Below are 25968 nucleotides of genomic sequence, written 5' to 3'. Positions count from 1 at the left end.
ACTGCAGAGATGTTTTCCTGTATCAATAATGTAATGCCCCACTTCTCTTATATCCCCCTCATCATGTCCGAAACTTCTATACCCTGGAATGTTGAACTGGCAGTCCTGCTCCTCCTTAAACCATGTCTCAGTGATTGAAACAATATCATATGCCCATGTGCTGATCAATGCTTTAAGTTCATTAGCGGACAGTCTCCTTCCATTAAAATAAGGACAAAAGTCGCATGACACCACGTCATAATCCAACAGGTTTATTTGAAATCACAAGCTTTTGGAGTGCTACCGCTTCGTCAGGTGAAGTGTAGACAGCACCTACGCACAGACTTTATAAGCAGAGAGATCAAAACATCATACAAATGGTGTGAGTGGAGTGTTGACAGGTGAAATAATAGGTCTCTGCAGGTGACCAAGAGTGTCAGACAGTATAAGTAAAGTGTCAATAGCCGAATAACAAGTGAAGGGGTGACCTGTAATTTGTTAATTGAAGCAGAGAGAGAATTACAAAAAATTTAAAATAAGACAGCGCTGGAGACAACCAAATAACTGGAATAATATGCTTGGTAGAAGAGTCACGTGCCCAGGGTCTAACCAAAGTAACAAGTAATCCAAAATTGTATAAACTAATTAAAGTAGACATATCATAACAAGTTATCGAGGTGATGGTGCCAAAACAGGAAGTCAGGAAGATTTTACAGAACAGTGTAGTGGGGTTACACATTACATGACATGAACCCAAGATCATGGTTGAGGCCATCTTCATGGGTATGGAACTTGGCTATCGATTTCTGCTTGGTGATTCTGCATTGTTGTGTATCTCGAGGGCCACCTTGGAGGACGCTTACCCAAAGATCAGAGACTATGTCGAGGGCATCTTGAAACCCATTGTACAAGGAACACCCCCGCTTCTGTTGTGACACTACAGACTTCTTACAATGGAACCAGGAACATTCCTCATCACAATGGACGTTTTGGCACTCTACACCAGCATCCCCCACGATGACCACATTGCTGCAACAGCCTCAGTATTCAACACCAACAACTACCAATTTCCAGACACCATCCTACAACACATGCACTTCCTCCTCGATCACAACGTCTTCACCTTTGACAGCCAGCTCATCACCCAGACATTCATGCCATGGGGACCAGATTTACTCCCCAATGTGCCAACATTTTCATGCACAAGTTCATGCATGACCTCTTTGCTGCAAAGGACCTCTGACTGACGCTATACACCAGATACATTGATGAAATTTTCTTCCGTTGGACTCATGGTGAGGAATCATTGAAATGATTCCACAATGATGTCAACAAGTTTCATCCCACTATCAGACTTACCATGGACTACTCTTCAGAATCATTCTCATTCTTGGACACACATCTCCATTAAGGACGGACACCTCAGTAAAAACCGAAAGGGGGAGGTGATGGCTTGGTGGTATTATTGCTGGACTGTTAATCCAGAGATCCAGATAATGTTCTGGGGACCCGGGTTCGAATCCTGCCACGGCAGATAGTGGAATTTGAACTCAATAAATATCTGGAATTAAGAGTCTAATGATGACCGTGAATCCATTATCGATTACTAGGAAAAACCCATCTGGTTCACTAATGTCCTTTGGGGAAGAAAACTGCCATCATTACCTGGTCTGGCCTACATGTTACCCCAGACCCACAGCAATGTGGTTGGCTCTGAACTGCCCTTGGGCAATTAGGGATGGGCAATCAATGCTGCCTAGCCAGCGACACCCTCATCCCGTGAATGAATAAAGAAGAAGAAAGAACTGCAGATGTCATAAATCAGGAGCAAAAACAAAGTTGCTGGAAAGGCTCAGCAGGTCTGGCATCATCTGTGAAGAAAAAAACAGAGTTAATGTTTTGGGTCTGGTGACGCTTCCTCAGGACCTCAATCAGCAGGTCTGGCAGCATCTGTGAAAAAAAATTCAAAAAGCAAATTCAAAACTGAGGAAGGCTCACCGGACCCGAAATGTTAACTCTGAATACTTTTTCATAGATACTGCCAGACCTCCTGAACTTTTCCAGCAATTTCTGTTTTTGTTCCTGATTCACAGCATCCGCAGTTCTTTTGGTTTTTCTTAAACAGACCATCGTTTGCAGCAAATTACTCAGCCTTCAGGACAACATTGACCACAAAACCACACAACACAGCCACAGTACTCTCTGCAAGACATGTCAGATCATCGACATGGACACTACCATCACATGTGGGAACACCACCCACCACGTGCACGGCAGAAATTCATGTGACTTGGCCAACGTTGTCTATTTCATGCCCTAAGGTATGGTATATTGCCAAGAACACGCAGATGCTAAAACAATGGATGAATGGACACTGCACAACAACTGCCAAACAGGAACATTCCCTCCCAGTCGGGGAACACTTCAGTGGTCAAGGACATTCAGCCTCTGATCTTTCGGGTAGACTGCCATGGAGGACGCCTTTGAGATACACAACAACACAGAATCGCCAAGTAGAGACTGATAGCCAAGTTCCGTACCCATGAAGATGGCCTCAACCATGATCATGTGTTCATGTCATGCTACATGTAACACTACCGTACTGTTCTGTAAATTTTCCTTACTGTCCTGTTTAGGCACCATCACCTTTATAACTTATGATCTTTCTACCTTAATTGGTTTTGACAGTTTTGGATTGCTTATTACTTTGGTTAGACCCTCAGCATATGATTCTTATCCCTATCATATTATTTCAGCCATTTGGTTTGTCTTCAGCACTATCTTATATTTAATTTTTTGTAATTTTCTCTTTGCTTCAATTGACAGATAATAGGTCATCCCTTCACTTGTTATTCAGCTGTTGACACTTTACTCACACCATCTGACACTTTTGATCACCTGCAGAGACTTATTATTCAGCCTGTTGACACTCCACTCACACCATTTGTAAGATCTTTTGATCTCTCTGGTTATAAAGTCTGTGCCTGGGTGCTCTCTTCACTTCACTTGATGAAGAGGCAGCGCTATGAAAGCTTGTGATTTCAAATAAACCTGTTGGACTATAACCTGGTGTCGTGTGACTTCTGACCTTGTCCACACCTGCACATCATGGTTTCCATTAAAATATTAGAGTTTAGCTTTCCAGATCTCCCATGTGCCTTATCTTGCCCATGTTTTCTCTGCCTTCTGGACTCTCCTAATATTCGGCATGGGGCAGCATGATGGCACAATGGTTAGCACTGCTGCCTCACAGCACCAGAGACCTGGGTTTAATTCCACCCTCGGGGGACTGTCTGTGTGGAGTTTGCACATTCTCCCCGTGTCTGTGTGGTTTTCCTCTGGGTGCTCCGGTTTCCTCCCACAGTCCAAAGATGTGCAGGCTAGGTGGATTGGCTGTGCTAAATTGCCCATAGTGTTCAGGGATTGGTAGATTAGATGGGTTATAGGGGGATGGGTCTGGGTGGGATGCTCTGAGGGTCGGTGTGGACTTGTTGGGCCAAAGGGCCTGTTTCCACACTGTAGGAATTCTATGATTCCTTCTATATCTGTTTGGTTCTTAGTCCTGCCTTTTGTCTGCTCTGTGGCCCGTCCCCCTGAGAAATCAGTTTGAAATCTCCCCAACAGCACAAACAAACATCCCAGCAAGGATATTGCACCCATTCCAGTTCAGGTGCAACCTGTCCAGCATGTACAGGTCCCAACTACTCCGGAAATTGTCCCAATGATCCAAAAATCTAAAGCTCTCCCTCCTACACCATCCCTTTAGCCATGTGTTCATCTCACCTACCTTTCTATTCCTATCCTCAGTGACGCGTGGCACTGGAATTAATCTGGAGATTACAACTCTAGTATTCCTCTTCTTTAATCTACTACCTCAATCTTTAAATTCCTGTCGCAGAACTTCATTTCCTTTATTTTGCCCATGTCGTTGGTACCGACATGTACAATGACAGTGGGTTGTTTGTCCTCCCCTTTCAGAATGCCCTGCAGCTGCTCTGAGACATCCCTGATGCTGGCACTAGGGAGGCACCCTACCATTTGAGAGTTTTGTTTGCTGCCACGGAGCTACCTGTCAGTTTCCCTGTCACTGAAACTCTCCTAGTCCCCTGTTGTGCAGCAGAGACAACCGTGATGCCACAAACTTGACTGTTGCTGCTTTCCCCTAGGGGCCATCCACCCCAACACTATCTCACTTCGAAACAAAAACATAAATTGCTGGAAAAACTCAGCAGGTCTGCCAGCATCTGGAGAGAGAAATCAGAGTTAATGTTTTAGATTTTACTCAGTATATCTGTTTGAGAGGGCAGTGGCCACAGGGTACTCCTGAACTGCCCACCCATGACTATTAGTCTTGCTGGTGGTCATCCAATGCATCTCTGCCTTTGTAAGCCTAACTGGTGGTGTACCCAGCTCACTAAACTTGCTAAATAAAAACTGAAAAAACTGCAGATGCTGTAAATCAGGAACAAAAACAGAAGTTGCTGGAAAAGTTCAGCAAATCTGGTAGCATCTGTGAAGAAAAATGTCAGAGTTAACGTTTCAGGTCAGAACCTTTCCCAGTTCTAAGGGTCACCAGACCCGAAACGTTAACTCTGACTTTTTCTTCACAGATGCTGCCAGACCTGCTGAGCTTTTCCAGCAACTTCTGTTTTCGTCACTGAACATGATATTCATGACGTTCTCAGCCTCATGGATGATCCACGGTGAGTCTACCGCAGCTCCGGCTGTTCCATATGGTCAATTAGGAGCTGCAGCTGAACACACTTCCTGCATACCTTGTTAGCTTGGAGACTGGAAGTGTCTCTGATTTCCCATATTTTGTGGGAGGAGCATTCCACAGTGCTGAGCTCTCCTGCCATTTTGATCCTTATCGACCATAAACTAGGAACCATTTACACAACTTACCCATTACTTAGCAAATCAGATTTCTGACTCCCTCTATTCCTAACAAACTACAAACCACAAAAGCAAGGGCTTTACACTTTGTCTCGCTCCCGGTACTACTCACTCAGTACCTAAACCTGGTTCCTAAGTAGCCAATGCTCTTGTCCTGCATGATGTTTTTCACCCTGACATCACCGCAGGAGCTCTGCCTCTGGATTTAGTGGAAGTTTCACTGCTGCTCTGCCACTGAAGTTGATCTGTGCCTTGCTGTTCAGGTTTTTATTTGGAAGCTCCACTATCACCATTTCACACCCCCAGGCTCAGTCTGCTCCCCTCCTGCTGCTGCTCTGAGTGAGCTCCTTCTATATGCGCAAAGAAGCAAAGATTTCAGAGCAGGTTGAGACAACAGTTACTAAAGTATCCTAGGCTTTATTAACAAGTGCAGTGAAAACAAAAGCAACAAATTTGTGATGAACCTTTATAGATCAATGGCTCAGCCTCAAGTCATGGTCGTGTCTCAATCTGGCCAGCACACCTTAGGAAAAAGGAGGCTACGGAAAAGATTCAGAGAAATGTTCCCAGGAATAGAGAACTTCAGTTAATGGATAGGTTGGAAGTGTTTTCATCGGAGAGGAACAGACTGAAGAAATTTGGTAGGCGTTTTAAAAATCATGAGGTATCTGGTCAGAGCAGATAGGGAAAAGCTACAGTGACTTGAGGAGAAACATCGTCACACAGTGAGTGGGTCAGATTCTGGAATGCACGGCCTAGGAGTGTGGAGCCACATTCAATTGTGGCTTTCAAAATGGAATTGGAGGATTATCTAAAGACAAAAATTTGCAGAGTTGGGAGGCAGTGTACGGGAATGGGATAAGATGATTAAGTGTTTACAGAGTTGACACAGACTCAAAGGGCTGAATGGCCTCTTTCTGGCTGTTACCTTTCTTTGGCTGTATGTTCTAAATGGCAAGATAATGGTTTTGAATTCAGCTCATAATATCGGGGATAAGAGTGACAGTGAAGCGCTCAGAATGGTGTAAAACTCAATGGGTTCATGAGTATCCTTAATGAAAGGAAACCGATGCTCATTATCCTGTTACTCTAGGCACACTCCAGCTTTCCTAATTATATGACTGGCTAATATTTGCATCTTGTCATTTCTTGATCCTGGAGTTTCTTGTATTGGGAGTCTAACCCCATTTTCACACACTGTAGGAGTAAAGCCAATGGTCCAGAGCATCACAGCGCCCAAAACACTGTCCAAATCTCATCTATCCTGTGACCAACAGGTTTTGTCAAAATGGGAGGGTGTGTCTGATGTAGGGGAGTTTGGGCTGGCAGTTTGTCCATCCTTACATCATGTCCCCTCCTCACAGTCCGTCTCCTCACCCTCACATCCTGTCCCCTCCTCACAGTCCGTCTCCTCGCCCTCACATCATGTCCCCTCCTCACAGTCCGCCTCCTCACTCTCACATCATGTCCCCTCCCCACAGCTCATCCCCACCTCACAACCCATACCCTCCTCACAGCCTGATTCCCTTACATGCAGCTCCATATTCAGGTAAAGCATATTTCAACCACTTACCAAGCTGGCAAAGGCATTCTAAAAGCTCGCTTTTATGTTTGCAGGTGTAGTGACAAGTGCCTCCGTTTCAAGCTGTATTACAGCAGGCAGTAAGGAAATGGAATGAACTTCTTTATCTCTGTATCCAATGGGAATGATTCTGTTTCCAGCATGGCACTGGGTGATCACTTGTTATTTGGCCCAAATGTGCTGCACTTTTGTCATATGCCTTCTGGGCACCATACTGAGAACTTAGCTACCCAATCAGTGCCTGAAAAACATGCACTGTGTAACAAACGTAGGGGCCAGAGAGACACACAGTATTGTATCTATCACTGTTTCAGTCTGATAACTGAGCTGTATATTTGCAGGCTGGTTGTAAAGTGGCAGTGACGATATTCCTATACTTTCTTGCTACTAATCACTACTGGATCCTGGTGGAGGGCCTCTATCTGCACAGTCTGATCTTCATGGCTTTCCTATCAGACAAGAAATATCTCTGGGCACTAACTCTGCTCGGTTGGGGTAAGACTGCTCAAATCCATTGTACTGTTTGCCTGATTGTGTATATACTTTTGATTGGTTTTCCCTTCTCTCAGTTCAATAATTCATCAAGCACTTTAGGTGTCACAGAATCAGCCAATGGCACCGCTCCCTGATAACTCCAGCCCAAATCATTTGGGACTGAGCATTGAGATGGGAGCAGGAGCCCATTGAACCCATTCCACTATTCAATAGGATCAGTTAGCCACAGATGATACATGCTTCTTGGAGGCATTCTCTTCCTCAATGGAATAAATTTTTGTTGACAGTTATGAAATAGCTCCTTGAATGTCCGCCACCGCTTTGCTACCATCTTAGCTATTAAACTATGTCCTCATAGTGTAGTATTTGTTCTTTAAGTTTAAGACACTAGAAAAAAGCTTTTTCACACAGCGAGTAGCCAGGATCTGAAAGGCACTACATGAGAGTGTAGTGGTGGAAGGTTGAATTGATGCATTCAATAGACTGTTTTCTGAAAAGGAACTGCGAGCAGGGTAACAAGGTGAAGGCAGGAGAATGCTTCTTTTAGCACTGTAATAATTCTGCGATTCTCAAACTGAATCTGAAATTATATCATGCTATGATCATTCCTGCCTTGAGGATCCTTTACTGTAAAATCATCAATTAGCCCTGTTTCATTGCCCAATTTCATGTTCCTTGGCTGATTCTAGAATGTATTGTTCAAAAAAAACTATTCTGAATATACTCAATACATTCATCCTCAAGGTTATTAATGGAAACTTGATTCATCCAATTTATATGGAGATAAAAGTCTCCCATTATTGTTGCAATTCCTTTATTACAAACCACTATGATTTCTTGATTTATGCTGTCTCCTACCTTGTAGGTATTGTCAAAGGCTTTATAGGCCACTCCCACTAGTGATTTCTTTCCTCTGCTATTTCTTATCTCCACCCAAAGTGATTCTACATCTTGACCTTCTGAATTACAATTATTTCTCACAACTGTACTGATAGCAACCTTTATTTGGAGTATTGCCTCTCTTGCTTTCATTTTCTCCCCATCCTACTGAAGTGTCAAATACACTGGAATATTCAGTTCCCAGCTTTGGTCACTTTACAAACATGTCTCTGTTTTGTCTATCATATAATATCCTTTTATTTCTATCCATGCTATCACTTTATCCATTTTATTATGACAGCTTGGTGCATTCAGATGATGAACTTTTAATGTTGTCTCTTTCTCCTATTTTTATTTATTCTGACCACATTTGTTGGTGTACTCTAACATTTATACGCTCTGTCCTTTCAGGTAGTACTCTGGTCATCACTCACAAACGTACCCATTATTGCCTGTCTTATAATACTAACTCTCTAAATCTACCCTCCTGATACATACCAGGGTGATCACCATGCAGAGTGGAGGGAAGGCAATGACCAGAAATGGGGCAGAAGGGGCAGTAACTACACAACAAATTGCATTACTTCAGGATGACTTCAACAGAGTGACATTGCTTGTTTCAGTGTTGCCAGGGGAGCTTTAACACTAAATATAATGGTAATGTATAGAGATGGGAAGTGCAGTGACCACACTAACTTTAATGTTGGGCAACAGCTAAAGTCCAGCCAAGTTCCATTCCTCTGATGAATTGTTAGTTGTGAAAATGACCAACACCCATTTTAATCACCCTGGCAGTCACATGATGCAATAATATTGGGGGTTGATATTTAATCACAGCAAACAATCTCTATCCATTAGACAAAAATAAACGCATATGGGATGCAAGGGGGTAAAAAACAGTGGTGGAAAGCTTCAGAAGCCATGAAGGTTAAGGGCAGTTTTTCAGTGCAATTGGAAATAAGGGTCCAACTCTGCAATCATATCTATTCACTATGTTTTATCAATGATTTGGAGAAATGGTTAGGAGCAATAGTGTTCAAAATGGAGGCGATGCTAAAATGGGCAAAATGAGGAGTCAGCATGAAAACACAGCAGAACTCTTGTGAAAAGTGTTGTGAGACTCAGAATTCACTTCTGGGGTGTGAGTGAGCAAGTGAACATTCAAGGTGAGATTGTACAGGTGAATGAAGGGAAGTAATTTGAAGGTACGTGGAGGGTATAGTCCAATTATAACCTGTTTGCTCATGCAGAGGACAATCCCTGAGATAGATTAGTTGGACAAATAGTCTGTTTCTGTTTGGAAGCCCTGTATATTTCTGCAGATTTGTAGTGGTATTGACTAGCATCAGCTTGGATGAAATGTGTAGAAGTAATAAACTTGATATCAACCAACACTTTGATACGCAAGCTCCAACTAAGACCAAGCCTCAGTCACCCATCATTCTTATGCTTACTGATGTACACTGGTGTTAATTGTATCTCTATTGTGTGAATTGTAAACAAATTGAGGGCCTTAACTGGGATTTCACTTCAGCATAAGAGACACTCACGGATGTTGAGTTAGGTGGTGAATACTTGTAATGTTTCATTCTGTATGTTAATGTCAGATTGAGTAAAGATTGGCTCCAGCACATCCTTCTCCGACTGACTTTCTGCATTATAACAACTGGCACCTGTTTAAGCATTGTCTCAATTTTAAATGCCATCTTTGTTTTCAAATTTCTCCATGGCCACATCCCTCTCAATCTCTTCCAGGCCTAATTTCCTCCAAAATATCTATCCAGCTTCAACTCTGGCCTCTTGAGCAATATGATTGTCATGATTCTGCCCTTCTTGGCTCTGCCTTTAGCTGACTGAACGATAATCTCTGGAATTCCCTCCCAAAATGCCACTGTCCTCCTTTAAGACATTTGTTCAAACCCACATGCCACATTATTTCCTTATGTGCCCAAGTTATGTTTAGTAAGCTTCACGTGACACTTTAGTCCTTTAAAAGGTTCTATATAAATATATGTTAGTTGTTGTTAGTTGCAGTGTGTGTGTATTGAATGAGTGAATACCTGATTTGAGATCTCAGGTGGCTGTTTCTGGATTTCTGTAGGAGTCCCTGCGGTGGTGGTGGCTGTATGGGGGAGTGCCAGAGCATTATTAGCTGATACACGGTATGTACATTGTCGGTGCCAACGGTACAGATTCTGTGCAATTCCTGAAATATTGTTAAAACATCTGAGCAACTTTGAAAATGAGGCTGACCAACTTTGGAACAATCCAAAGCTGGATGGGAATGGGGTATCACATGCTCAAGATTTGAGCACATAACAATCGAGTATGATGCTAAGAGGGCTGCATTTTGGGAGGAGGTGTAAACCAAGTTGCAGTTTGCTTTCCCAGAAGAATGTCAAAAACTAAGGGATCTGTCCCTGGAGTTTTGGTTAACGTTCATCCCCCAGGCAACTTCAATAAAACAACCTAGTCAGTTATCGTGTTGATGTTTGTGAGAGATTGCCATGAGGAAATTGACGGCTATTTTCCTACACCACAATGACTAAACTTCAGAAGGACTCCATTGGTTGTAAAGCATTTTAGAAAGTCTATAAGCTTTGAAAGGCACATTAGGAATCAATGTATTTTATTATAAGGTGAGAGGAGGCACCTGACTATATGGAAGGTTGTCATTAATAACATGTAAAAATCAGTTATTCTCTGTTGAGTTTCAATTTTTTTTCCCCTTGGTGTGGAAGCAGGCCATTTGGCCCAACAAATCCACACCACCCCTCCGAAGAGCATCCCATCCAGACCCATTACTCCTGCATTTCCCTTGTCTAACCCAAACATCCCTGGGCATTATAGCATGGCCAATCCATCTACCCTGCGTGTCTTTGGACTGTGGGAGGAAACCCACACAGACATGAGGAGAATGTGCAAACTCCACACAGTCACCCAAGGCTGGAATCAAACCCGGGTCCCTGGCGCTGTGAGGCAGCAGTGCTAACCACTGAGCCACCGTGCCGCTTTTACCTTTAAAATATTTCAGAACCAGAGATATGGTCACTGTAGCAAGATGACAAGAACACCAGTTAATCTGCTGCTCACCCAACTCCTCTTCCCACAATTAATCCTAAAATTTAATGTCTATTTCCTTTTCCATTGGAATTTCCTTTTCCATGAGGAATACATTCAAATTCCTCTTCTTCCCTGGCGACAGTTTGCATGGTATCCTACTGATACTGATGTTTTTCTTTCTGCTAACACCATTTCTTAGTGAAGCTTGTTTTGTTCTAGATGTTTCTTGACAACAAGCTTTCTTTATTTCAGATAATCTCCAATCATGGCATGATTAATTCAGTACTCATTAGGAAAATGTTGTAGAGGAATGGACTTTGTGCTGGTTCAGGTACCCAGAAAGTACCAGTCCTTAAAATAAAGATGGGAACAGCAATATTTACAAAAAGAGTGAAAGAGTTTCCTGTGGTATCTCCCGGGTGTCCTCAACAATATTTCATCACAAATTATCTGGACATTACCACATTATTGTTTACGGAATCTTGCGGTGTCACATTTCCTACACATTAACAGTGAGACAGAAGGCCACATTTGACTGAGAGTGACATCAAGGCGTCCTAGTAAAACTAGAAAATTCTGTGGGAATTCTTTATTCAGTAACGGGGTGAGGGTGTTGCTGGCTAGGCAGCATTTATTGCCTGTCCCTAATTGCCCAGAGTGCAGTTCAGAGTCAACCACATTGCTGTGGGTCTGGAGTCACATGTAGGCCAGACCAGGAAAGGATGGCAGTTTCCTTCCCTAAAGGACATTAGGAACCAGATGGGTTTTTTTGGCAATTGACAGTGGATTCATGGTCATCATTAGATTCTTAATTCCAGATATTTTTGATTGAATTCAAATTCTACCATCTGCCATGGTGGGATTCGAACCCAGGTCCCTGAGAACATTATCTAGGTCTCTGGATTAACAGTTCAGCAATAACACCACTAGGCCATCACTTCCCCATGCCTCTAAATGGATTGGAGTCATATCTCCCACAAAAGGAAGATGGTTATGGTTGTTGGAGGTCAGTCATCTCAGCTCCAGGACATCACTGAAGGAGTTCCTCAGAGTAGTGTCCCAGGCCCAACCATCTTCAGCTGCCTCATCAATGATCTCCCCCGAGTCATAAATTTAGAAGAGGGGATGTTTGCTGATGATTGCACAATGTTCAGCACCATTCAAGACTCTTCAGATACTGAAGCAGTCTATGTCCAAATGCAACAACACCTGGACAATATTCAGGCTTTGGTTGACAAGTGGCAAATACAATTCATGCCATACAAATGCCAGGCAATAACCATCTCCAATAAGGAACAATCTAACTTCTGCCACTGGTGAAAGCAGCAGTGTGTTCTATGGACAAGATGCACTGCAGAAGTTCACTGAGGCTCCTTAATCAGTATCTTCCAAACCCACAACCACAAGAACAAGGACTACAGAAACATGGGAATACCACAACCTTCAAGTTCCCTTCCAAGTGACTTAACATCCTGACTTGGAAAATTTCACCGTTCTTTCAAAGTTGCTGGTCAAAATCCTGGAATGGCCTCCCTAATCGCATTGTGGGTCTTTCTACATTAAATGGACCATCATGGTTCAAGAAGGCAGCTCACCATCAACTTGTCAATTAGGGATGAGCAATAAATGCTGTTCCAGCCAAAGACACCCACATCCTATGAGTGAAGGAATTTAAAGAAAATTTTAAAGCTCTGGTTTAGATTGCCTCAATGACTGCTCTTCTTCCAGTAGCTCAATGTCTTTGCCCAAGTATGCATTGCATAGGATTCACAAGGCTGCACCACAGCATCTAAACACCAGCATAATTCCATCTCTCTTGCTTCTGGGCTTCTAGTAGAACATAGAACATAGAACAGTACAGCACAGTACAGGCCCTTTGGCTCAAGGTGTTGTGCCGAACTTTTATCCGAAACCTAAGGTCTATCTAACCTCCACCGCTACCTTATACTATCATCCATATGCCTATCTGATAGCCGCTTAAATGCCCCTAATGAGGCTGACTCCACTACCCTCTCCGGCAATGCATCCCACACCCCTACCACTCTCTGAGTAAAGAACCTACCTCTGACATCTCCACGATATCTACCTCCTTTCACTTAAAAACTATATCCCCTCGTAAAAGCTACCTCCACCCTAGGTAAAAGACTCTGGCTGTCTACTCTATCTATACCTCTGATCATTTTGTACACCTCTATCAGTCACCTCTCATCCTTCGTTGTTCTAAAGAGAAAAGCCCTAGCTCTCTCAACCTTTCCTCGTAAGACCTTCCCTCCATTCCAGGCAACATCCTGGTAAATCTCCTCTGCACCTTTTCCAACGCTTCCACATCTTTCCTGTAATGAGGTGACCAGAACTGGACACAATACTCCAAATGTGGCCGAACCAGGCTTTTGTATAGCTGGAGCATAACTTCACGGCTCTTGAACTCAATCCCTCTATTAATGAAAGCTAACACACCATACGCCTTCTTAACAACTCTATCCACCTGGGTGGCAGCTCTCAGGGAACTGTGAACATAAACCCCAAGATCCCTCTGCTCCTCCACACTGCCAAGAATCTTTCCGTTAACCCTGTATTCTGCTTTCAAGTTTGTCCTTCCAAAATGAATCACCTCACACTTTTCAGGGTTAAACTCCATCTGCCACTTCTCAGCCCAGCTCTGCATCCTATCAATGTCCCTTTGTAACCTAGAACAGCCCTCCGCACTGTCCACAACATGACCCACCTTCGTATCATCCACGAACTTGCTAATCCACCCTTCCACTCCTTCATCCAAATCATTTACAAAAATCACAAATAGAAGAGGACCCAGAACAGATCCTTGTGGTACACCACTCGTAACTGAGCACCATGTTGAATATTTGCCGTCCACTACCACCCTTTGTCTTCTAAGTGTCAGCCAATTCTGAATCCAATCTGCCACATTACCCCCTATCCCATACCTCCTTACCTTCTGCATGAGCCTACCATGGGGAACCTTATCAAATGCCTTACTTAAATCCATGTATACCACATCCAATGCTCCACCTTCATCCACGTGTTTGGTCACCTCTTCAAAGAATTCAATAAGGTTTGTGAGGCATGATCTACCCCTCACAAATCCATGCTGACTATCACGAATCAAATTGTGCCTTTCCAAGTGATCATAAATCCAGTCTCTCAGAGCCCTTTCCAATAATTTGCCCACCACTTCTCTGGGATCTATCATCAGCAGGACAGAGCTACCAACAATTCCTGGGATTTTCCTGTGCTCCAGCAACATGAAGTTAATAACAGCAGTCTACCTGCATGAAGCCAACCTTCTTCTTCTGCCTCCAATGAATTGTTCATGTGGGCTTGTCTTTTTGCAACTAAAGCCTTGAGCACCTGGGCAATTAGGGATGGGCAATAAATGCTGGCCAAGCCAGCACTGCCCATTTCCTGTTAATAAATAAAGAAAAAGACAGAAGCTGAGACTGTTTTGACAGTGTCTGTTAAAAGTCTGTGACCAAATCAAAAACGGCCCTATGTTTTTTTTCTCTTTCAGCTGCTGGGATCTAAGTGCTGGAAACTTGAAGTGGATTTACCAGGTTCCCATTCTCACTGCAATTGTCGTAAGTGAGGGGCTGCATCTGTGGGGTCTGACAGGTGGTCAGTAATGGTTAACCCAGCGCAGCGAATCAACTGGCACCAAAGAACCAAAGCCAATCACCTTAAATAATGCAGGAAAACAACAAGTAAAAAATTTCCTATTAAAAGTTTTTGTAAACATCAAATCCCTGTTTTTGTCAGAGTTTTATCACCTGCTTTCTGTCCGATCCAACTGGGTTAGGGATCCACAAAGTCATGGGGCCTATATTTTACAGAAACTCGTTCAGGCCAGCCCATCAATAATAGAAAGATGTACAGAAATATCTCCAACAGAAGAGCAAGAAGTGGAACTCAAAGATGTGGAGTGAGTGATATTGTTCTTTCTTTCAGCTGAATTTCTTCCTGTTCATAAACATTGTCAGGGTTTTGGCATCAAAACTCTGGGAGACAAACGCAGGAAAACTGGACCCACGGCAACAGTACAGGTGAGAAGATATTTATCCAAACCATCTTCTGGGACCAACAAATCTGTGGTCTCTAAAAGCATTGGCTGCATAGACAGTGGATGTTATGGTTATGATTTTTACAATCCCTTAAATCCAAGAACAGTTCTAGTGCATTGGAAGTTAGCAAATGTAACACTGCTGTTCAAGACGAGAGAAAGAGAGAAGAGAGAGGCAAGGAATTAGCTAGTTAGCCTGCCAGTCATAAGACCATAATAAGACTATAAGATACAGGAGCAGAATTAGGCCATTCCGTCCATCGAGTCTGCACTGCCATTTGATCATGGCTGATGTGTTTCTCAACCCCATTCTCCTGGCTTCTCCTGGAACATCTGATCCCCTTAATGATCAAGAACTTATCTCTGTCTTACATAAACTCAATGACTTGGTCTCCACAGTCGTCTGTGGCAATGAGTCCTACAGATTCACCACCCTCTGACTGAAGAAATTTCTCCTCATATCAGTTTTAAAGGGTCGTGCCTTCACTCTGGCACTAAACCCTCAGGTCCTAGTCTCTCCTACTAGTGGAAACATCTTCCTTACATCGACTCTATCCAGGCCTCTCAATATTCTGTAAGTTATAATGAGAATCCCCCCACCATAATTCTAAATTCCATTGAGTACAAACCCAGAGTCCTCAACCGCTCCTCACATGACAACCCCTTCATTTCCATGGTCATTCCCGCAAACATCCTGTAGACCCCTCCAATGCTAGAACATCCTTCCCTGGATACAGGGCCCAAAATTCCAAATGCAGTTTGACCAAAGCCTCAACAGTACATCCCTGCTTTTATATTCTAGCCCTCTCAAAATGAATGCTCACATTGCATTTGTCTTCCTAATCATTGGCAAAATTCTGGAATCTATTATTAAGGGAGTCTTAGCAATGAATTGGAAAAATCATAACATGACCAGACAGAGTCGGCATGGTTTCATGAAAGGGAAATAGTGTTTGACAAGATCGTTGGAGTTTTTTTGAAAATGTAACTTGTAGGGTATCAAAGGGGAGCCAGTGGATGGAGTACACATTCCAAAAGGTATTAGTAAGATACCGCAAAAGTTTACCATACAAGGTAAGAGCTCATGGACTTGAAGGAGATGTGGTTAGAGATTTGGGTAATGGACAGGAAGCAGAGGGTAGAGAGAACTGAGATGCTTTCCAGTTGAAAGGCTGTACTTTGTGGAGCAAAGAAGATCGGTGCTGGGGATTAAATTATTTACAATCTATATTCATAATTTAGATGTAGAGCTGAAGAGTAGTACATCCGAGTTTGCTGACAACACAAAGCAAGGTGAGAACAGGAGAAAATGTAAAGTCTGTGATGAGGTGTAGATAGGTGAATGGGCAACAAGTTGGTATCTAGAGCGTAATGCGGAGTAATATGAAGTGATTGACTTTGGTGGAAGGAATGGAACAGCAAATAGTTGCTCAAAGAAGAGACAGATTGACATGTTGATGTTCAGAGAGACATGGGTGTATTTGTATAAAGAACTGAAATTGTTTACAAGCAGGTACAGCAAGAATTCAGAAAAGCAAAAGCATACAGGTTTTTCTTGTAAGGAGATTTGAGTAGAAGGAAAAGAAAGTCTTGTATGGAGTGTTTGTTTATCCCAGAAATCCACTTGGTGAAGGATTGAACTTGTTTCAATTGTTACACACACTTTTATTTACGTTCAGCATTACACATTGCAAATGTTTACTTCTTAACACAACAAAGCACCATTTTAGCCACCAGAACTTCATTGTTGTGAGAACTACTGCTTCTAGTTCTTCTTTAATCAAGGGCTCAACTGAATGTCTACATTAACAATGTGCCTAATGAGTATATGTAAAATTGAATTCAATTAATATGCAATTAACTGATTCCCTTAGCAGTCTTTAAACAAAAATTAGCGTTAATATGTACAATTAAATTTCAAAATAAAATAAATCTAAATCCCTCATACTATGTTCGAATTGTTACTTTATAAGATTTCCTCCCCTAGCACTCCTAGCAATTTCTTCCTACATTCTTTTAATAAAACAATTTGATAGCTGCTTCACAATTGCTCTCTCTCTTGTTTAGAGACAATATGATCTTTCTGTGATGCCCTGGAATGATTAGCTTAGATGTGAGTAATACTCTATAAACTGGATTGTTGACTTAAAGCTATTCCAGACTTATGCTACTTTATTTTGAAACCAAATATTTAAAAGTCCCAAAAGCCTAACTCCTACTGTTAAGCTCTGTTCCAGTCTTATTAAGATGATATGTTTCAAACTCCATAATACCACTGCACCATCAACATGCATTGTGGTGCTACCTGTAAATGGTCCTTCAGGACACCAGTAAAACACTGCAGCATCTACTTTTAGTTGAACACAACCTGTTTTGAGCAAAGCAGATCTCATTGAAAAATACTACACCCTGGAAGGCATCATTCAGACTACAGAGGCATTTTTGCTTTATTTTCATCATTTATTATTCTGTGGCTGCTGCTCCTTTAGATGGTTTCAGAAACATTTTCTCTCTGAAAACTATTTCCCGTGGAAATGTGTCTTTTATGTTGATTATTCTGAATGCCAATGGACAAAAGAGATTTTCAAAATCACCTTTCCAGTTTTGGGAGGGTCCACTCTGACATCTGTATTACTCAGTTGCTCTTCAGCTTGCTTCACTTTAAGTCTGATCCGCAAGGACCTTTTCAGTCCAAATCCACCAATGTAGTGAGGCTGATTGCCCATTACCTGAATGATTCCAAACGCTCCTGAGCCACATATCCCTTTTACTTTGCTCTCTTTTCAGTTTATCCCCAACTTTATTGACAGCAATCAGAACTTCACAGTCATGTGGACTACCACTTTTTGTTTGTTCAGAGACTATCTTGTAATCCTCATTTCATTGTGTATCCATTTGAGCCATGGTCTCTGTTTTTCTAAGGTTTTAGAGTAGATTTGTAGCTTGGGTTGTGGATGTTGTGGTTGGTTGGCTCGCCGAGCTGATTCGTTGTTCCGCAGACGTTTCATTGCCCTGCTGGGTAACATCATCAGTGCACCCTCCGATGAAGCGTCGGTGTGTTTTCCTACCTGGTATTTAAACTCTGGAGTCCATTGAGCTGGATTACCTCACTTCCAGTTTTCCTTCGCAAGGGAGTGTATATGGGGTTGAGTTCTATGTGTTTGTTAATGGCTTTCTTTGTGGAATACCAGGCTTCTAGGAATTCCCGTGCTTTCCTCTGCTTTGCTTGTCCCGGGATCTTGGTGTTGTCCCAATCGAATTGGTGGTTCACCTTATCCATGTGGATAGAGATGAGTGAGTATTGTTCGTGTCTTTTTGTAGCCAGTTGATGTTCATGTACTCTTGTTGTTAATTTCCTTCCTGTCTGTCCATGTAATGTTTGTCACAGTCTCTGCAGGGAATCTTGTATATGACATTGGTCCTGTCCATAGCAGGTAGTGTGACTTTGGTTTGGGTGAGCAGTCGTCTTAGGATTGATGAGGGTTTGTGCGCTATTCTGATGCCCAGTGGTCGTAGGAGTCTTGTGGTTAGTTCCGATGTGTTCCTGATGTAAGGTAGCGTGATGTGTGTGTCAGGGTGTGTGGTATCATCCTGGTGTCGTTCGTTTAGTAGGCAACTTCTGACCAAGTTTTTTGGATATCCACTGTCCCTGAACACGTGGAAGAGGTATTCTTCTTTTTCTCGGCATAGCTCTGTGTGGCTGCAGTGTTGTTGTTGCCCGGTTACATAATGTTCTCACACAACTTTGTTTGTGTGTGTTAGGGTGGTTGCTGTTGAAGTTCAGTGTGTGTGTGGGTTCTGAACTTCAAGTACTGAACTTCAACAGCAACCACCCTAACACACACACAAATGAAGCTGTGTGAGAACATTATGCAAACGGGCAACAACACACTGCAGCAACACAGAGCTATGCCGAGAAGAAGAAGAATACCTCTTCCACGTGTTCAGGGACAGTGGATATTCCAAAAAACTGGGTCAGAAGTTGCCTACTAAACGAACGACACCAGGAAGATACCACACGCCTCGACACACACATCACGTTACCTTACATCAGGAACACATCGGAACTAGCCACAAGACTCCTACGACCACTGGGCATCAGAATAGCGTACAAACCCTCATCAATCCTAAGACGACTGCTAACCCAAACCAAAGACCCACTACCCGCTATGGACAGGACCAATGTCATATACAAGATTCCCTGCAGAGACTGTGACAAACATTACATTGGACAGACAGGAAGGAAATTAACAACAAGAGTACATGAACATCAATTGGCTACAAAAAGACACGACCAATATTCACTCATCTCTATCCACATGGATAAGGAGAACCACCAATTTGATTGGGACAACACCAAGATCCTGGGACAAGCAAAGCAGAGACAGGCACGGGAGTTCCTAGAAGCGTGGAACTCAACCAAGAAAGCCATCAACAAACACATAGAACTCAACCCCATATACACTCCATTGCGAAAGAAAACTGGAAGTGAGGTAATCCAGCTCAATGGACTCCAGAGCTTAAATAACAGGCGGGAAAACACAACAGCGCTTCATTGGAGGTTGCACTGATGATGTTACCCAGCAGGGTAAAGAAACGTCTGCGGAACAATGAACCAGCTCGGCTAGCCAACCAACCACAACAGTCTCTGCTTTGTTGTCAGCTAAGATGACTATTCTGAGATCAACGTCTTGCAGTATTGAAGGATTTTTCTCCAGTCTGTAATCTTTTCTGACTCAAGAGTCATTTCTAGACCCACTACAAAAACTTACACTTTACTCTCTACTCTTTCTCCTCTATTCCATGGACCTTACTTCTTGATCATCATTTGAAATATTCAACCAATGTTTAAACTTATTGTTTACCTGAATGTCCCACAATTGCCGCATCCCTCCATTCACTAGAATTCTCTTTGCCACCCATCCTAGTCAACTGGCCTTTAAATCTTCCCCATGTGCCAGGCTAATCCATATTACCGCTGTCCAGCTCTTGATCTGCAGTATCCATTTCCCACCACCTTCATCAAAAAACACATGAGCATCTGAGGCACAAAGCACTCTGCTTCCTTCTATCAGCTGCTCAGAGTCCAAGATTTTGTAACGATTCCCCATTAATCATGAAACATAACCTAAATAGTTCGAAGTAATGTTTGACATGTGCTGTTTTTCAATCACAGTGCTACCAGACCTTTTCTGTTTTTTGTATGGCATTCCATTTTAATAATACACCAAATCTTCCGAATGAAATTCTGGTTTGAACAGTCTTATATGGTGCCTCAGTGCTCTCTGAATGTTTCTCAAGCCCTAAGCCATGTAAAACATTCAAATGCACAAAACATGGAACAAGTTGTGATACCTTTTAGAGCAGGAGGATGTTCACAAAGAGCTGAAGGCAACTTGAGATTTTGCCCAGGGACTGTTTGACAGTGTGCATTGTTCGCATTCCAGGGCAGCTGTCAACACACACACACACAGACACACACACACACACATACACACATATACACACACACACACACACACACACACACACAGACACAGTTGCCCTGACACACAAAGAGAAACTTGTCAGAATAGTGTTCGGTCATTGGCTTTGGACTCTGGATCGTGAACTCTGTACGTTGATGTTGGAGCTGCAGCTTCTGGTCAGATATAACTCACTCTGCCATTCACTCTGTCTTTCAGTTGGTTTTGTTTCTCTTAAAGGAAACTGCTGAAGTCCACACTTGTACTTATGCCATTGTTTGGGGTCCATTATGTGATTTTCACGGCGATGCCCTACTCTGAGGTGTCCGGAATCCTTTGGCAGATCCAAATGCATTATGAGATGCTCTTCAACTCCTCACAGGTATGTGTCTGAATGCAGGATTCAGGGCACTGGATGTTGGTTTGAGATCTGGTTTCCCCTATCTCTGGCTTCAGGTTCCGTGCTCTAATATATAGGCACTTCAACAGTGGTTTCAGGGCACCAGACTTTGAGCCTTGGGCTCTGAGTGCTGGGAACTAAGTTCTGAGATTCAAGCCCTGATTTTAGGACCTAGGCATTCAGATCACTTCTCACTTCCCACTTCTGTTCTTTGGGTTCTGTATTCCCTGATCACACTCTGCCCATCTAATCTATCTCAACCTCAAATCATGAGGTGCATGAACAGAGTAGCTTGAGTTAAACTGTTGCCAATGGTGGAAGAAACAAGAAGCAGATGGCATAAAATGAAGGTGATTGGCATAAGCAACCAGTAGGAAAAGCCTCTCGTACAAAAAGTGCCTAAGATCAGGATCTTTCATATGATGTGGATGTCATTGGTAAGGTGAACACTGTCACCTATTTGCCCTTCAACTAAGTGACTTTCTGGGATTTTTCAGAGGGCAGTCAAAAGTCAACCAAACTGCTGTGGGTCTGGAGTCACATGTACACCAGACTAGGTAAGGATGGCAAATTCTTTCCTTAAAGCACGTTAGTGAACCAGATGGGTCTGGATGATAATTGATATCTCAATCATGAAAATCATGTGACTGTTAAGTTTTCAATTCCAGATGCATTCATTTAAATGTAATTTGCTTGCTTACTGGGCTTTTGAACCCATAATCACCAGAGCATTGGAATATTCATCCATTGACTTAACAATTAGGCCACAGTCTCCCCTTCCGAAGGGTCTGATCTAGGCAGATCAATTTGGTATTTCAAATATATGATTCTATCATTATCTGAACAGAAATGAATTACAATGCTAATGGGAAAAAAGGTGGGAGAATGGGATTAAGTAAGTTGCTTTGGCAGAGGACTAGCATAAACATGATGGACAGAATCATCTTCTTTATTCAGTAACCGTTCTATACTACTGTCATTCCATTCTACAAGTTATCTAAACACAAATGAGATGTGAACAGCCTCTATGGAGGAATGTGATCTTATAAATTATTCATTAACAGGATGTGGGCAGCACCAGCTAGACCAGCATTTATTGCCCGTTTCTAATTGCCCTGAAGAAGGCGTGGTGCCTTCTTGAAACAGTGTGCCACCTTTGATGTCCATACACCTACCATGCTGTTAGGGTCAGAGTTCCAGGATTTTGACCCAATGACACTGAAGGAACGGCGACATATTTCCAAGTCAGAGTGGTGATGAGAGGCATGTAGGGGAACTTGCACATGGTGGTGTTCCCTGTCATCTGATACCTTTGTCCTCTAGATGGTAGAGGTTCTGTCCAAGGAGCCTTGGTGAATTTTTGCAGTGTATCTTTTGGAGGTTCACACTGCTGCTGCTGAATGTCAGGGGTGGAGGGAATGAATCTTGGAAATAGTGGATGTAGCGCTGATCATGCCAGTTGCTTCATGAATGGTTTTGCGCATCTTGAGTGCTGTTGGAGTTGTATCCATCCACGCATTAAGTGGTGTTTATTACATCACACTCCTGACTTGTGCCTTGTAGATGTTGTACTGACTTGGGAAAGTTGGGAAATGAATTATTTGCTGCAGAATTCTTAGTCCCTGACCTGCTCCTGCAGCCATATTTATATAGCTGGTCCAATTTAGTTTAAGGTCAGTGGTAATATCCAGGATTTTGATAGGGGGACATTAAATGAGGATACTATCACAGAAATTCCAATTCCTATCTGAACAGATTCATATGAAATAGGAATAAACAGGGACCACTTGACTCTTCAAACGTGCTCCATTATTCGATAAAATGATGGCTAACCAGCTTGTGTTCCAAATTCTACATTCCTAACGAGCCATGATAACCTGTGACTCTACTGCCTAACAGAATATATCCAGCTCTCTCAAAAATGTTCAATAACCCCATCTTCAGCACCTTCTGAGACAGAGAGTTCCAAAGTCATATAACCTTCTGAGAGAGAAAAAAAACAAAATCTTCATTCTGTCTCCTAAAAGATCAACCCCTTCCTAGAGAACAGTTCCCCCTAGTTCTGGTTCAGAGATAACAAGTTCCTGGTTCAGGAACTGCCAATGCTGGAGAATCTGAGATAACAAGGTGTAGAGCTGGATGAACACAGCAGGCCAAGTAGCATCAGAGGAGCAGGAAAGCTGACGTTTCGGGTCTAGACCCTTCTTCAGAAATTGCCCATTTTGCCTCGTGCTGTTAATGACCTTGTCTACTGTTTTTGCATTTTACTGTCCTCCCTTTTATTGCTATCCTTATTTCTGCTTCCCTTGCCACCCTGCTTACGTTCCTACCCTCATGCCATTCTAGTTTAAACCCATGCCAATCACAGAAAATGCTAACCTGAGGACACCAGTCCTGGTCCTGCCCTGGTGTAACCCATCTAGGTTTTACTGGTTCCACTTCCCCTTAGAACCAATCCCAATACCCAGGAATCTAAAACCCTCCCCTTGCATCATCTTCCAGCCATGTGTTCATTTGATGTATCCTGCTATTTCTATTCTGACTAGCATGTGGTAGTAATTCTGAGATCACTACTTTTGAAGTCCCACCTTTCAATGTTCCTAACTCCCTATATTTGGCTTTTAGGACTTCATCCCTTTTTTTATTTATGTCATTGGTACCAATGTGTATCACCCACCCGCTCCAGAATGCCATACAGCTGCTCTGAGATGTCCTTGATCCTAACACACCAGGGAGGTAACATACCATTCTGGCCACGCCTGTGGCCACAGAAATGGCTATCTATTCCACTTACAATTGAATCCCTTATCACTATTGCATTGCCACATCCTCCTCCTCTCCCATGCAGCAGAGCTAACTGTGGTCCATGAATTTGGCTGTTGCTTTTTACCCCTGATAGGCCATTTTCCTCAACAGTATCCAATGCAGTTTATCTGTTTTTTTGGGAAATAGCCACAGAGGATTCCTGCATTGCCTGTCTAGTCCTCTTACTCTGCATCTTGATCGCCCACTTGCTTTCTGCCTGCAGTGTAACCACCTCTCTATCTGTGCTATCCACTATTCCTTCATCTTTACAGATGCTCCAGCGTCCCCACCCAACACTGCAGCTCCGAAATCCAGGTTTCCAGGGCTGCAGCTGGAGACAGTTCTTATACGCATCTTGATCTCGGAGACAGAAAATATTCCCAGCTTCCCACATAGAGCAGAAGAAGCATACCATGGGCTTAAACTCTCCTGTCATGAATTATCCTTTTACATTAAATCTTTAAAGGACTCTTAAAATCAAACAATACCAATTATCTGTGGGCCCATCTTCCCTGGAGCTCATTAAAACAGAACATAGCCCTTACAATCTATAAACCACAAAATAAAGACTTTACAAACTGTAAGCGATAATAGTAGCACAAATACTCAATGTCTGTACTTACCCAGTTAACAGCTTCCACATGCGTCATGTCACATGTGTATCCTGATGTCACCTCAGGAGCTCTGCCTCTGAATTGAGTGAAAGTAACATAGGGCTGCTTCGTTGAAAGCTTTCCCATTGCTCTGCTCAGCTACTCCTTGCCAGATTTTTTTTCTCGTTCACTCTCTCACTCTCTCGCTCTCGTTCTCACTCTCACTCTCACCTCCAATGCTCTGTAACCTTCAGGCCACTCTTCCCCCTTTCCAATTTCCCTAACACCTTTATTTTGTATTAAAAAGCAGAAGTACACACCAATGAGAGAAAAGGAAGGACTGATCAGTTAAATTAAAGAACAAACTAGATTTTGGATTGAAAATTAGCTCTTAAATTTAGTTATTCCTTAAAACTCATCCCCTGAGACTCCCTAATTCACCAAACACCAGTCACACTTTAATGCAGCAAAGCAGCACTACAGTGCATGTTGGGCAGCCTCAGACTGCTACCTGCTTGACTGGTGCACATTAGTGTTTCATATAAGGCATGGGCACGAGGAATGCTGGTATAAGCTGGGCTATCCTGGACAGTGGTGAGTACCTCCTGCCATAGTGTGTGTGGGAGAATTGGACTAGCTGTAGACAAGAGGGGCACCATGGGTGTGGTAGGTAGTTAATGAGGCGAGTTTTCAGAAGAAGGAGCGAGACTCCGAAAGCTTGTTGTTTTCAAATAAACCTGTTGGACTATAACCTCGCGTCATGTGATTTTTGACCTCAAGATTTTGAACACCTCTGTTAAGTTTCTCCACAGCTGTCTCTTCTCCAAGGAAAGCAGTTCTAACTTCTGCAATTGATCATCATAACTGAAGTTCTTCATCTTGGAACCATATTCATGAATCTTTTCCACACCCTCTCTAATTGACTTCACATCCTTCCTAAAGGGTGATGCCCAGAATTGTACACAGTACGGTATCTCATACAAGTTCAACATCACCTCCTCATTCTTGTAGTCTAAGCACCTTGTAAAAGAAACCCAGGATATTGAATACTTATTAAGCATCCTCTCAACCTCTCCTACCACCTTTAATAACCTAGTTCCTCTTTCCTGCATTTCATTGGAATATAAGAACAGGAGTAGGCCAATTGGACGGTCAAGCCTGCCCACTATTCAATATGATCACCACTGATCAAACACTTCAATGCCTTTTACCCGTCCCATTACCCCATTATAGGTAGACAGGGTTGTTAAGAATGCACTTACCCATGCTTGCCTCCATTGCTCAGACCTTTCAGTATAGGAGTTGGGACGTCATGTTGAGGTTGTACAAGATATTGATGAGGCCTCTTCTGGGATACTGTGTGCAGTTCTGTTCCCCTGTAATTAGAAGGATATTATTAAACGGAAGAGGGCTCAGAAAAGATTTACCAAGATGTTGCCAGGAATGGAGGGTTTGAGACACTTAAAAGACATCTGGATAAGTTGACGAGTAGGAAACGTTTAGAGGGATATGGAACAAGTGCAAGCAGGTGGAACTAATTTAGTTTGGGAACACAATTGGCGTGAACTGGTTGGACCAAAGGGCCTGTTTCCATGCTGTATGACTCTATGACTCAATATGCCACTGGTAACAGAAATCTATCAATCTCTGCCTTAAATATACTCAAAGTCTAAGCTTCCACACCCCTCCAGGTTAGAGAATTCCAAATACTCGCAACCCTTTGAGCTGAAAGTTTTTCC

General features: G+C 42.7%; 1 protein-coding gene across 1 annotated transcript in view; it reads left to right on the top strand.

Annotated features, from left to right (window-relative positions):
- Nucleotides 1-25968, top strand: part of LOC109933737 (parathyroid hormone/parathyroid hormone-related peptide receptor-like) — a 108098-nt gene that overhangs the window by 66919 nt on the left and 15211 nt on the right. The window contains exons 6-10 of the mRNA XM_048614382.1: nt 6799-6952; nt 9933-9993; nt 14421-14487; nt 14855-14949; nt 20672-20813. Coding sequence (XP_048470339.1) covers nt 6799-6952; nt 9933-9993; nt 14421-14487; nt 14855-14949; nt 20672-20813 — 519 coding nt within the window. The remainder of the gene's footprint in view (nt 1-6798; nt 6953-9932; nt 9994-14420; nt 14488-14854; nt 14950-20671; nt 20814-25968) is intronic.

The sequence above is a fragment of the Rhincodon typus genome, chromosome 30, assembly GCF_021869965.1.
Source record: "Rhincodon typus isolate 14 chromosome 30, sRhiTyp1.1, whole genome shotgun sequence".
Lineage (NCBI taxonomy): Eukaryota > Metazoa > Chordata > Chondrichthyes > Orectolobiformes > Rhincodontidae > Rhincodon > Rhincodon typus.
Note: the sequence above shows the minus strand (reverse complement) of the source record. Positions and strands in the feature narration are given on the sequence as shown.